The 12,537-nt window shown below is 48.9% G+C and overlaps 1 protein-coding gene across 1 annotated transcript in view; it reads right to left on the bottom strand.

The window, feature by feature from the left end:
• Loxhd1 (lipoxygenase homology domains 1) overlaps positions 1-12,537 on the bottom strand; it is a 164,155-nt gene that overhangs the window by 47,633 nt on the left and 103,985 nt on the right. Inside the window, exons 24-28 of the mRNA XM_031366253.1 lie at positions 12,378-12,506; positions 11,010-11,174; positions 7,381-7,562; positions 1,042-1,158; positions 37-199 (exon numbers count right to left, since the gene is read on the bottom strand). Of these exons, the coding sequence (XP_031222113.1) occupies positions 37-199; positions 1,042-1,158; positions 7,381-7,562; positions 11,010-11,174; positions 12,378-12,506 (756 nt within the window). The remainder of the gene's footprint in view (positions 1-36; positions 200-1,041; positions 1,159-7,380; positions 7,563-11,009; positions 11,175-12,377; positions 12,507-12,537) is intronic.

Below are 12,537 nucleotides of genomic sequence, written 5' to 3'. Positions count from 1 at the left end.
ACACACACACACACACACACACACACACACACTTACTGTCCAGGGGCTCCTCCACTTCCTTGTAGACCTGTCTTAAGGATCCATCTTTCATGTACTTCTCAGTGAAGATGTCATAAGGGACCAGTTCTCGGATGGTCTTCTTGTCATCCTCAGAGGTGGCAAGCCATCGATCACAGGGGAAAGTCAAGGTTTCTGTACCCTGGGGCAAGGAGGAAGGAGGACAATTCGTCTGTAAGGAGGGGACCGCTCAGACCAGTGAGTCCCCAGTGTGATGAAGCTCATGGAGCCAAACACAAAGAAGGTGTTGCCTCCCAGCATGAAGACACAGGGACCCTTTCTAGCCCAGTTTCAGAAGATCTAGCCTTAGAGGTTCACACAACCAGAGGAGGAGGAGTTAGCCTTTTGAAGGCTGCACTTCCTGAGTCACATTTAAAAATCGGAATCCTGTCCCAGACACTTGGGGCCAGTAGGTGAAGAGGGGTCTCTGCGTTTTTAAATCCATCTTGTATGCGACAGCTCGAGGTCTCCTAATATTTTCCTAGTGTTTTCCAAGTTGTTCAGGTTAAATTTTCCTCTGAAGTTGACCCTGGGCAAGGACATGCTGGTCACTCACTAGTCCTGTTGCTTTGATGCAGACACATAGACCAGAGTAGATGGCCTTGACCAGTGGTCCTCAACCTTCCCAATGCTACGACCCTTGAGTACAGTTCCTCATGTTGTGGTGACCCCCAACCATAAAATTATTTCTGTTGCTACTTCATAACTGTAATCTTGCAGCTGTTATAAATCATAATGTAAAGATCTGATTGACAGGCTATCTGATATGTGACCCCTGTGAGATGGTCATCCTACCCCACAGGAGTTGTGACCCACAGGTTGAGAACCACTGACCAGACTCCTTCCCTGGATCCCTGGAAGATTCTGCGTTGGCCTGGGCTAGTTAACTGCCCCAGAGGCTGAAGTAGCCGGCAAGAAGTCGGTTTGCTGTAGACCATATGTGATAAAAGATGAAGTGCTGAGAAAGACCCGTCTCCAACTTACGTCTTTCTCAGGGAGGAGCCTGCGGATGTCCACATGGGAACAGTGCCACCCGGGGTTTATGCCTGTGTTGTCATGGCCAATCCGAATTTTTTCTATGATCTCACCCACGTCTTCTAACTTCAGAGAGGAAAGAAGGCACCGCACATTAGTATAAAGGCTATGGTCACCTTGTACTTTTGGGGCCTCCAAATTCAAATCCCCCTGAACTTCTGGGTGTTATTAGTTCTCCATGGCATGCCAATGCTTCCTTCCCTCAGTCTGGACATAGCTGGCCCTGATTTGGGCGCTTGGGTCTTTCAGGGGTGTCTGATTCTCCACAGAGCCGTAACCTTCCCCGTCCTCCATTACTTGATGCCATAGTAGCACAATCTCTGAGGACTGAGTTGGGTCTCAGAAGAGGGGATCTGGTATAGCCCGTGCTCCTGTCTCTTTAGTCAGACGATGTTCAGATTTTCCAATTCTTATTTATTTTATGTATATGAGTACACTGTAGTGGTACAGATGGTTGTGAACCACCATGTGGTTGCTGGAATTTGAACTCAGGGCCTTCAGAAGAGCAGTCAGTGCTCTTAACCACTGAGCCATCTCTTCAGCCCCCAGGTTTTCCAATTCTTTTTTTTTCTTTTTTCTTTCTTTTTCTTCTTCTTCTTCTTTTTTTTTTTTTTTTTTTTTTTTTTTTTTTTTTTTGAGACAGGGTTTCTCCGTGTAGCCCTGGCTGTCCTGGAACTCACTCTGTAGACCAGGCTGACCTCAAACTCAGAAATCTGCCTGCCTCTGCCTCCCAAGTGCTGGGATTAAAGGCGTGCGCCACCACCGCCCAGCAGATTTTCCAATTCCTAAGAGCCCCTCCACTTCTATAATTCTTTTTCTCTACTCCTACAGATTCTATTCCCCCCAAAATTACAGAAAATGATGTCCTAGTCAGCCAAAATCAGGACCAGGGCTGGGACAGTCCATTGAAATTATGACTAGGTCAAAAACCACAGCATGGTTCTCTCTCTCTTTCTCTCTCTCTCTCTCTCTCTCTCTCTCTCTCTCTCTCTTTCTCTCTCAAGATTTATTTATTTTATGTATATGAGTACACCATTGCTCTCTCTTCAGACACACCAGAAGAGGCCATCGGATCCTACTACAGATGGTTGTAAGCCATTATGTGGTTGTTGGGAATTGAACTCAGGGCCTCTGGAAGAGCAATCAGTGTTCTTAACCACTGAGCCATCTCTCTATACAGCATTGTTCTCTTTATCACCTGTTCTCTAGCTCTAAGTTCCTGGCCAAGCATCTTGCTACTCCACAGATAGACAAGGATGCCGAAGCTGCTGTGACCTTGCTGCCCTCCAGAGATGCTCCACTACCTGTCACCTCTGAAGCAAAGAACAGAATCCATGGCCAAAGTGGTCCTTAGAGACCTTTGCAAGCCCAGAGGACTCAGAGTAACTAAACAAAAATCAGTGCTTCCAGGTGATATAAGGGCTATAGAGACTTTTAACAGATCTTATGATTACCTGTTGAAGAAGTACAGATGTCCCCAAGTGAAGGCTATGATTTACATCTTAACTGACCACCTCGCCATCTGAAGTGGCCAGAAAATAAAGGGTCCCCAGCTCATCCTCTACCTAGGGACTTCTATTTCCTTCCTTGTCCCATAGGCTTTGAGGTTTGGGACATGTGGCTTCAATGGCACTTCTGTAAATTTAGCCCTACTGCAAGCACTTAGTTGCTAGTAATCAGGGGACCATCTTGTCTGTGGCACCATGGATGGCAAAGAAGCCTTCAGAGGATTGCTGGTCAGGGGTGGTGGTCAGGGGCGGTGGTCAGGGGCGGTGGTCGGGGTGGTGGTCAAGGGTAGTGGTCGGGGCGGTGGTCGGGGCAGTGGTCAGGGGTGGTGGTCGGAGGGCTGTGGTCAGGGGCGGTGGGCCTCATAGATGGGTTCAGAAGACACAGGCATAAGAAAAAGTCCTGGCATTCTTCCTTGGGAGGGGTGGAGGCATTGTCCAAGCTGAACTGCTGGGACCCTAACTCACGTAGAGTGATGGTTTGTATGTGCTTGGCCCAGGGAGCGGCACTATTAGGAGGTGCAGCCTTATTGGAGTAGGTGTGTCACGGTGAACATGGGCTGTAATATCCTCATCCTAGCTGCCTGGAAGCCAGTCTTCTACGAGCTGCCTTTAGAACAAGAGGTAGAACTCTCCGCTCCTCCTGGCCTACGTATGACTGGAGGCTGCCATGCTCCTGCCTTGAAGGTAATGGATTGAACCTCTGAACCTATAAGCCAGCCCCAATTAAATGTTGTTCTTTATAAGAGTTGTCTTGGTCCTGGTGTCTGTTCACAGCAGTAAAACCCTAAGTAAGACAGTAGTCGGTACCGGGGACTGGGGTATTGCTGGGATAGACCTGACCATGCTTTTGTTTGGAAGAATGTGGATTTGGGGACTTTGGATTTGGAATATGGGCTGCTTTAAGTGGGGCTTGATGGGCCATCCTAGTAAGAATGTGGAAGACTTTGTGGCCGAGAGTGATGTGAACTGTACAGACCTGGCCCAAGAGGTTTCAGTGGGGAAGAATTTCAGTACGGGAACTAGAGACTGTTTGGTAGTGTTTTGAAGAATGTGGCTGTTTTCTGCCCTTGTCTGAAGAGTCTACCTGAGGCTAAGGTGAAGAGATTTATATTAATTACATTGACAAAGGAAGTCTCAAAAAAGCCCACCAGAGACTTTGTTTTCTGGTTAAGTCTCATAAAGAACATTTTGAACAATCGTAGCAAGCTTAGAAAGGAAAAAAATATTAAATATATGGTTCAAGTATTAAAGGGGTACTAGGAAGTGAGACAGAACGGAATCCTGTGTTCCAGGAGAGAACAGATTAAGGGAATGTGACTTTGGGGCAAGATCTCACCCAGCTAAGTTTAGGTCCAGGAATGGTGGTGCACATCTTTAATCCCAGGAGACAAAGCCGTGCATGCAGGTCTCTGAGTTCAAGGTCAATCTACAGAGCAAGTTCCAGGACAGTCAAGCTTAGGCAGTAAGGGAGTTGGAAAACAGGAGGTTGGTAAGAAAGTAATGGGGGATCATGTTCCAGCCACAGGAAGCAGAAGAACTTGGCAGCTTTGGCCATGTGGCTCTGCCTTTAGAGTCCAGAATAGAAAGGACTGCTGGGACAACTGATGTTTGTTAGGTGGAGTTAAGAAATTAGTGATAATTAAGGAGAGACCAGCATCACTGAGGTGTCATCTTCTGGGAAGTGTTTTCTGAGAGCACAAAGAAGCTGTGTTCCAGAGATAGCCAATGCTGAACCTTGTGCTGCAGCAGGACTTGGTAATGTGTAAGAGTCACCCCGGTGGTGCTAGTTTTGAAGGTATGATGGCCTCATGAACTGCAGCTGAGGCTTGCCACTGTGACAGGCCATGGAAGGCTGTTGGTGAAGGTGCAGCTTCAGTTGCAGCTGACAGCCCAGGACTGAAGGGGTCATGCAAAGGAGTTGAGGCTTGGCACCGTGAAGAGAGCCTATGAGAGGCTATTGGTGAAGCCTAGTTGTAGTGGAAGACCCCAGTATATTGAGGATGTCAGTACCATGAGATGACTACCAAGAACAGCATCAGCAGTGGAGTGGTTTAACCTGAGTTTAGACTATAACAGAGGGGAGACTTGGAGAAGTGATGCCAGCCCTTTGGAGGAGCCCAGAAGATCATGTGTGGATCCCAGACATTGAAACAAGAAGCTGTAACATTGAAGTTGTTCTGGAGGGCCCAAGATTTTTGAGATTCTGGAGCTGTGGGCTATCTGCTGAGGAAAGCTGCTAACAGGGAGCAGAACCAGCCCAGGAGAAAGAAGTTTGTTGCAGTCAACAAAGATGAAAGAGGAGTTGGAGATCTGAAGACTGCTTTGGCATCAGACATGGACATGCAGACTTTGGAGTTTGTCCAGCTGGTTTCCTATCTTGCTTTGAGGATTACAGTTAACTGATTGGATGAATCTCACATGATACTTTGATCTTTGGACTCTTTAACATTGTTACACTATGGGGACTTTGGAAGTTGAACTAAATGTAATTTTTATTATGCTATGGGTAGTTATGGCTCTCATAGACTCACGTGTTTTAACAAACCTATGGGGACAAGGGAATGGAATGTGATAGGCTGTATATGCTTAGTCCAGAGAGTGACACTATTAGGAGGTATAGCCTTGTTGGAGTAGGTGTGTTGATGTGGGCTCAGGCTTTAACACCCTTACCCTAGTTGCCTAGAAACCAGTTTTCTGCTAGCTGCCTTCAGAACAAGAGGTAGAACTCTCAGCTCCTCCAAGCCCACATATGACTGGACACTGCCATATTCCTACCTTGATGATATGGACTGAACCTCTGAGCCTGTAAGCCAGCCCCAATTAAATGTCTTTCTTATAAGAGTTGTCTTGGTCATGGTGTCTGTTCACAGCAGTGAAACCTTAACTAAGACACTGAGTAGTACTACCTTCGTATGTTTCAAAACTTTCTCGTTGTGGGTACTTATGTGTGAGATGGGATTGTGATGCTGCCGCCCTCTTGGAACTGTCACGAGGAGTCATGCTGCCCTCTTGGAACTGTCACGAGGAGTCAATGACTTGCTCCTTATTGAGTGCTCACAACAAGGCTGACATTTCAGACGAGCTCAGGAGTCTGAACTGTCAATGTTCTTCCCCCAGCTGACCCCTCAGGGTGGACCACAGAGAGGGGGAGCAGTTTGCTAATAGAGTGAGGACGGGAAGGTGAGCTGTGGACTGAGTGACAGACCGAGGATCCACCAGAGAAGAGTAGAAAGGTAGAAGATGCAGGCAGGAAAGACAAGCTAGGAGGCAAAACCTTTTCATTTGTCCAAGCTCCCTCACTCCCAAAAGACCCAGACAGTTGACAAAGAATGAACAGCAAATTAACTGGCCAATTATATCTGCCCACTACTAATAGAATCCTCACTGATGGAAGTCCCTAGAAGTTCTGTTAAGGTGTAACCTGGGCACTAATTACATCATTCTCTGTAATACACCCGCCGTATCATCTTGTGTGGAAAGGCATTAGCCTGTGTAGATGACTGAATCAGCCCTGTTCTTTTTCCATGGCAGATCTCCCACCAAAGCCACCTGCTCCCAGAGGGGTTGGGGAGGGAGCTAAATTCTCGGAGCAGCAGCTGGCTAAGGGTAAGAACAAGCTATACATTTTGTTCCCCACTGGAATACGAGGGCATGTCACTACTGGTCCTTCTTACACAGGGACTTGAGGCTTCCAAGGTTCCTAGCTCCTCTTCCAGGCTGGCTTCATCCCTACCCTCTTCCTGAGTTCTACCATGCTAATCCTGTGCCCTCAAGCTCCATGCTGTGCCTGTTTTTACCCCTGGCCCCTTGGGCATGCTGTCACCTCCCAGGGATGCGTCTCCTCCTTGTCCTGAGAGTGGCCACTTCCATGCCTGGCTTTAAGCCATCTATCTCCCCCAGTACCTTTCCTTCTCTGAACACCAATGGCAAGTTCAATCCACTTGGGAGCCTACTACGGAGTATAAGAGCACACATGTCAAACAAAGCCAGTGCCCCTTGGTTTGATTCTGGTTTTCCTTCATGCTGATGGTGTGGTTTAGGAAAAGCCACTAATTTTACTGCACCTTAATCCCCTCCTCTTTACCCAGGGCCAGTACAGCACAGAATTGTTACAAGGGTCCAGTGAACACAGGGAAAGCCCATAGGTTAGGCCTCTGAACCATAGAGCCAGTGATAGTGACAAGCACTAGATTTTCTGTCCTGTGTGAAGGACTGGGCTCCCCGGCTATATGACAAGCTCCTTGCAGGCAGTCTAGGCTCTTCTGCTGTGTCTCCTGCCCAAGCTATCTCACAGAAGAGGGCAGCACAGGCATGATGAATTGTTCTGTATACAGGCATGTGGGAATTCCAAGGTGCTGGAACCCACATCCCCAGTAGACATCAGATGACAGAACCCCTTGCCCAGACCTGACAGGAGCTGTGAGACATGTAGCAGCTGCAGCTTGAAAGCCAAGCAGGAGACACAGCCCCACACAATCCCCTGAGAGAGATTTGCACTTTCCAGCACCCCAGCTCCTACCTGCCTGGAAGCTGGGCTGCACTGTAGTAGAAGCAGGAAGATATCCTGCTGGTATGCCTGTCTCCCAGGTTCTGGCCATCACCTTTAATCCCAACAACTTGTCCTAAAAGGCCTGGCTAGTTCTACCATCCTTCTGTCTGTCTGGACATATGGAGGCTCAGAGGGCCTGAACAAGGTGCTCATCTCCCATTAGCTGTAGCCCATCTAGATGAAGGGCTACTCCAATCCCACCCCTCTGGGGCAATGCAAGGAGCCGGGTACCTCCACGATGAAGCGGGAGGCCGACTTCCTCTCGAAGAACAGCTTCTGTTCCCTCTTGTTGGTGCACAAGAACTTCTGCCGGGTGCACACGGCATCACAGCCATAGATGACTATGAAGATGTTGGCATCCGTCCCGGCAGCGAAGACATCGCTGGTGTAGAGGGTGATCTCATAAGGGACAACTGAGAGGGATGGCAGGGGACAAGGCCAGGGGTGGCAGGAAGAAAACAAAAGATACCACAGGTGAGGTGGAGTTCTTTCCAGCCTCGGTGTCCTCTTATGAGGAGCTTCTCATGCCTTGAATCGAGAGACAGCCCAGATCCTCCAGACAGTGGATTGACTACAGCAGACCAGCTGAAGATATAAGTTATGGGATTTGAAAAGCTCAAGCTCAAATCTAGAACCTGACTTGAGGATGGGTGTGGCCTGGACAAGTTAGTTAAGAGCCTTTGTCCACTGAAGCACACTCCCCATGAGGCTTAGCCATACTCTGTAACCCAGAGCTTTGGATTTCAGAGGCAAACTGCTAATCGGAAGAGCCAGGCTACAGTGAGGAGATAACATTCTCTTCTCATTCTGTTCGCTGCTCTCAGCCCCTCATTTGCTCCAAATCGGTGAGCTCCCTTAAACCAATCCATGTCACACCTGGCCTCTCATTCAGCTGCTCTGGCCTGATAGATGTTTCTTTTAGAGGAGTGTGGAGGAGGAGGAGGAGGAGGAAGGGGAGGAGGAAGAAGAGGAGGAGGAGGAAGAAGAGGAGGAGGAGGAGAAAGAGGAGGAGGAGGAAGAGGAGGAGGAAGAAGGAGAGGAAAAAGAGGAGGAGGAGGAGAGAGGAGGAGGGGGAGGAGGAGGGAGAGGAGGAGGAGAAAGGAGAGGAGGAGGAGGAAGGAGAGGAGGAAGGGGAGGAGGAGGAGGAAGGAGAGGAGGAGGAGGGAGAAGAGGAGGAGGCAAAGGAGGAGGAGGGAGAAGAGGAGGAGGGAAAGGAGGAGGAGGAAGAAGAGAGGGGTTCTCTAGGGTTTATTCAGTAGCTACTGGGCGGTCTACCCTTAAAGGAGAGTTGACACATTAGAGCTGTTGGCAAGCAACTTCCAGTACAGCTGCTCCATGACAAGTGATCAACATGTCTCCATTTGGGCTGAGGATCTTCTCTCCAGGAGCTCTCAGAGGGACTGACTAATAAAGATTCCTAAGTTTCTCTTGGGGTTGTCTGTGGGGTGGGTCTAATTCACAACTTACACTACAGTTTGAAGTTGTTCATCTAAATCAAGCGTTGACTACAGGGTGAGATTCATTAGCAGGTTATGAAAGGTTAGTGAGCAGTCAGCAGTATTCTAAACGGAGAGGACTACTGCACACCACACAGAGTGAGGTAACTTTTGTGACATTTGGCATACATGTATATGAATAAGTATTTTCATCATGGATTGTTGGCCAGAGGGAGAAGGAAATGGAGAGGGGGAATGGGAGGGGGGAAGGGAAGGGAGGGGAGAGGAGGGAGAGGAGGGAGAGGAAGACAGACTGGAAAAAGGGCTTAGTTAATAAAGTGTCTGTCATGCAAGCAAGGATGAGGATCTGTCAGATTCCCAGAATCCATATAAAAAGCTAGGCACTGTGTCACGTGTCTATAACACCAGCACTGGGGGATCAGATGGAGATGGTTGGGTCCTTAAAATTGATGAGAGCTTCAGGTTCAGTGAGAGAGACCCCCATCTTGAAAAATAAGCGGTACAAAGCAATTAGGGGACACCCAACATTGTCTGACCTTAACATGCAGCCACATATATGTACACACACCTATGCTATCAAGCACATACACCACACCATATACATAATATATTGTACACATATATATCACATACATTACCAAAGTACAGAAGGACAGAAGGCAGGAGAAGAGGAAGTAAGTAAGTAATAAGTAAGTTAAAACCCCAAGGGAGTCCATCCTATTTTATGCCCTTGGATCTCAAAGGGGGCTATCCATTTTAGGAGCTGCCTGCTCTTTGGGGATCCCAACCTTCTCCAAATGAGGAACTACCTCCAGCGCCCTGAAGACGTACAGAGAGTCCCATGCTTGTGGTGGTGCTGGTCTCACCCACGGGGAATGGGTCATGTGCCAGACTCCATACTTTGCCCTAGGCAGCGCTATAATCCCCAGGGTGTCAATGGAGTGGTATTGTGCCTGCCTCATCAGAGGAGAAAGCCACGAGCTGCAGAGGGATGAAGTGACTTGTCCTGGGTCACGTGGTGGAACCCGAGCCCAAACCTAGTCTGACGTCAGAGCTACAAAGTCTACTTCTGGGATGAACTGGGGGAAATTACTTCGGCCTGCCCATAAGCCACGGGGTGTGGTGGTGTGTGAACACTTTCCCAGACCCCAGACTGAATGGTGGCTGCTTTCTACTGTCCCTGGGAATGTGGCTTCCTGGTGCCCCAGAGCTCCTTGTCTGTGGGTCCCCTCCTCCCCAGAGACTCTCCAGAAGTGGATCCGATCTCGCCCTCATCCTTGCTTCCTCTTAGGGCTTTTCAGTTCTTTCCCTACCCCCACACCCTCTGTAAAAAAGCAAGCGTGAGTCTAAGATTCACTGGCTGTAGGTTATGTTAGAATGTGCTGCCATTTCTTATAAAAGACCTGAGTGTCTATTTTTGCCAGCAAGGGTCCTAGAACCAATTCCCAAAGATACAGGGCACACTGTGTGCTCAGACTGGTAAGATATGAAACATGGCCTGTTTAGGTTGAAGGAGGGCAGAAGGACACTCCTGTCAGTGCTGAGTGTCAGTTCAGTCTGACCTGCACTTTGGGCACTCCTGGGGCAAGTGCTAGGTCCAGCCTTGACTAGTGGAAAGATCACTTCAGCTCAGGTTCTGGACCAGAAAATACACTGATAACCTGTTGGTTCTAACTTTGACTGATCATCCATTACTGTTTGATTCTGAGCTGTTCAGGAAAAATAATTTTTTTGTAGCGTTCATTATTTAGCTAGAAAAATAAATTGACTCTTCTGTGTGGGTTTCAGATTTCACCAAATTCTGACAGATTTTCACAGTTCTGCTGGCTTCACTTTAGGTGTTAGCACCTAGCACGGACTTACACGCACACGAACATCAGGCGTGAACATTTTTATGACAGGGACTCACTTACCCACCTCCCCTCTGATTTGTCCAGGGAAAGGAATATTTACCCCCAAGTTCCCCCCTGACTCCCACCAACAGAAAATCCCAAAGCAGAAATTTCTCTGGCTTGGTAGAATATAAAGAGGATTGTGATGGGGTGGGTGGGTCATCGCTTCTCATGACCACTGGTGTAATATTAACCATCCCGCATCACTATTTCTATTTTATAGATAAGGAAACTGAATCCCAGAGAGGCCAGGCTACATATTGTCATCAGTAAGCATTGTGTAGAGTTTGGAATAGATCCAGTATTATCTTTTGGGGGGTCCAGGGCTAGGCCCACAGTCCTCTCATCCCCCAGAACTCAGGACATTTCAGGAAGGAGCAAGAGAGCTGAGCAGAATCTCAGAGGTAGATTTGACCCCATGTCAACTGTGGAGGAGGATCTGAGGCTGAGTTAGGGCCACAGGTTATGGGGGTCCCCCAGGAGGGCCAGCCGTTCTGTGAGGGGTTCCTACATGGTGTGTAAAGCCTTGTCTGGAGCTCTGCATGGAAGAGGTCCCTGACGATGCTCCCGTCGTCCTCATTCTTTGCCAGCCAGCGGCCACAGGGAAAGGTCATACACTTCCCAAGAGATGGGGCATCCACCTCTACCCAGTCTACAAACCAGCCTGGGGCCTTGCCTGTGGGCGGGGAGAGAGAGAGAGAGACACAGAACCCATTAAGAGTGGGGCATCCACCTCTACCCAGTCTACAAACCAGCCTGGGGCCTTGCCTGTAGGGGAGGGGGCAGAGAGAGAGAAAGAGAGAGAGAGAGAGAGAGAGAGAGAGAGAGAGAGAGAGAGAGAGAGAGAGAGAGAACGGCTTCCTGGGGATGAGCCCAGAAACTCCCCATTCCCTTCCCTCCTCGAGCTCCCAGAGCTCCACCAGTCTTGTAGCACCCTTTGCTGACAGCGTTGTCAAGACAACACTTAGTAAGATGTGCACATGGCTAAGACCGCATCCCGCTCTGGGCTGGACTAGTGTTGGCAGAAGAACAACAGCAGAAGGTGGCTGCTGCCGCCGCTGGCCTTGGAGAAGCACTGAGAGGAGGTCATAGGAGGGCAGGCAACTCTGAGCAAGAGAAGCAAGGATGCTGTGGGGTAGACCAAGCTCCAGACAAGGAGCCCAGGGATGCACAGAAAGCTCGTGTCCACAGAGACGTCCTCATGCCATCGTGGCATCTTGGAGATGATGCTCACGGCTCCTGGTTCTATTTGTGATGGATGAAAGCCAAAGCAACAAGCATTCAGCTTAGGGAAGGAAATGGAGACCAGGAAGAGACCCTTGTCCTACAGTTCCGACAGTGCTGCTTCTAGGACGCGGGTTCTTCCTCAAGCTAAGAAGTGGAGGTCTGGGGATCAGCAAAGAGTCCTACTTTACTGTGGAAAAAATATATAGACACCTGCTTTGTCTGGCTGCTTTATCAGTGGATCCTATGAATGTGTGTCTGGCCCATTGGTTCCTAAACTGGGGTCCCTAGGCCAGCAAGTGTGTATGGCCAAGGGACTTGAAAGATAAACCTATTCTCAGAACCCCTGAATCAGAGACGCTGGGGTGGACCTAGAAGTCATATTCTAATATCCCCTCCCACTCTGAATGATGTTAGTGTGCCATCGGGTTAGAGGCCCACTGATCTCTTACTGAGGTTGCGATCTGGAAAAAAAGGCTTCCAAAAATCACCCGTGTGCAGGTCCCAGTGAAGATCAACAGGCCCAGAGTCTGTGGCAGCCAGGTTCAGAAGCGGAAGCTGCATTGTTATGGAAGGCACGCAGCCCACACGTGACTGCTGACTGGTCCACGGGCTCTCTAGTTCTAACAGGGAATGGAAGGGAGGGAGAACAGACCTGTGTTGTCATGGCCGATCCTAACTTTCCAAAGGTCTCCCAGGTCCAGCGTCTCCACCGTGAAGATTTCAATGCTGTCCCTTTCAAATTTGTCACTGTTGGTCTTGGAGGACTTCAGGAGAGTCATTCCTGCCAACCAGATAAGCCCATTCTGACTGAG

Source organism: Mastomys coucha, unplaced genomic scaffold, assembly GCF_008632895.1.
Source record: "Mastomys coucha isolate ucsf_1 unplaced genomic scaffold, UCSF_Mcou_1 pScaffold13, whole genome shotgun sequence".
Taxonomy (NCBI): domain Eukaryota; kingdom Metazoa; phylum Chordata; class Mammalia; order Rodentia; family Muridae; genus Mastomys; species Mastomys coucha.
The sequence above is the reverse complement of the archived record's forward strand: the minus strand, read 5'-3'. Positions and strand labels throughout refer to the sequence as shown.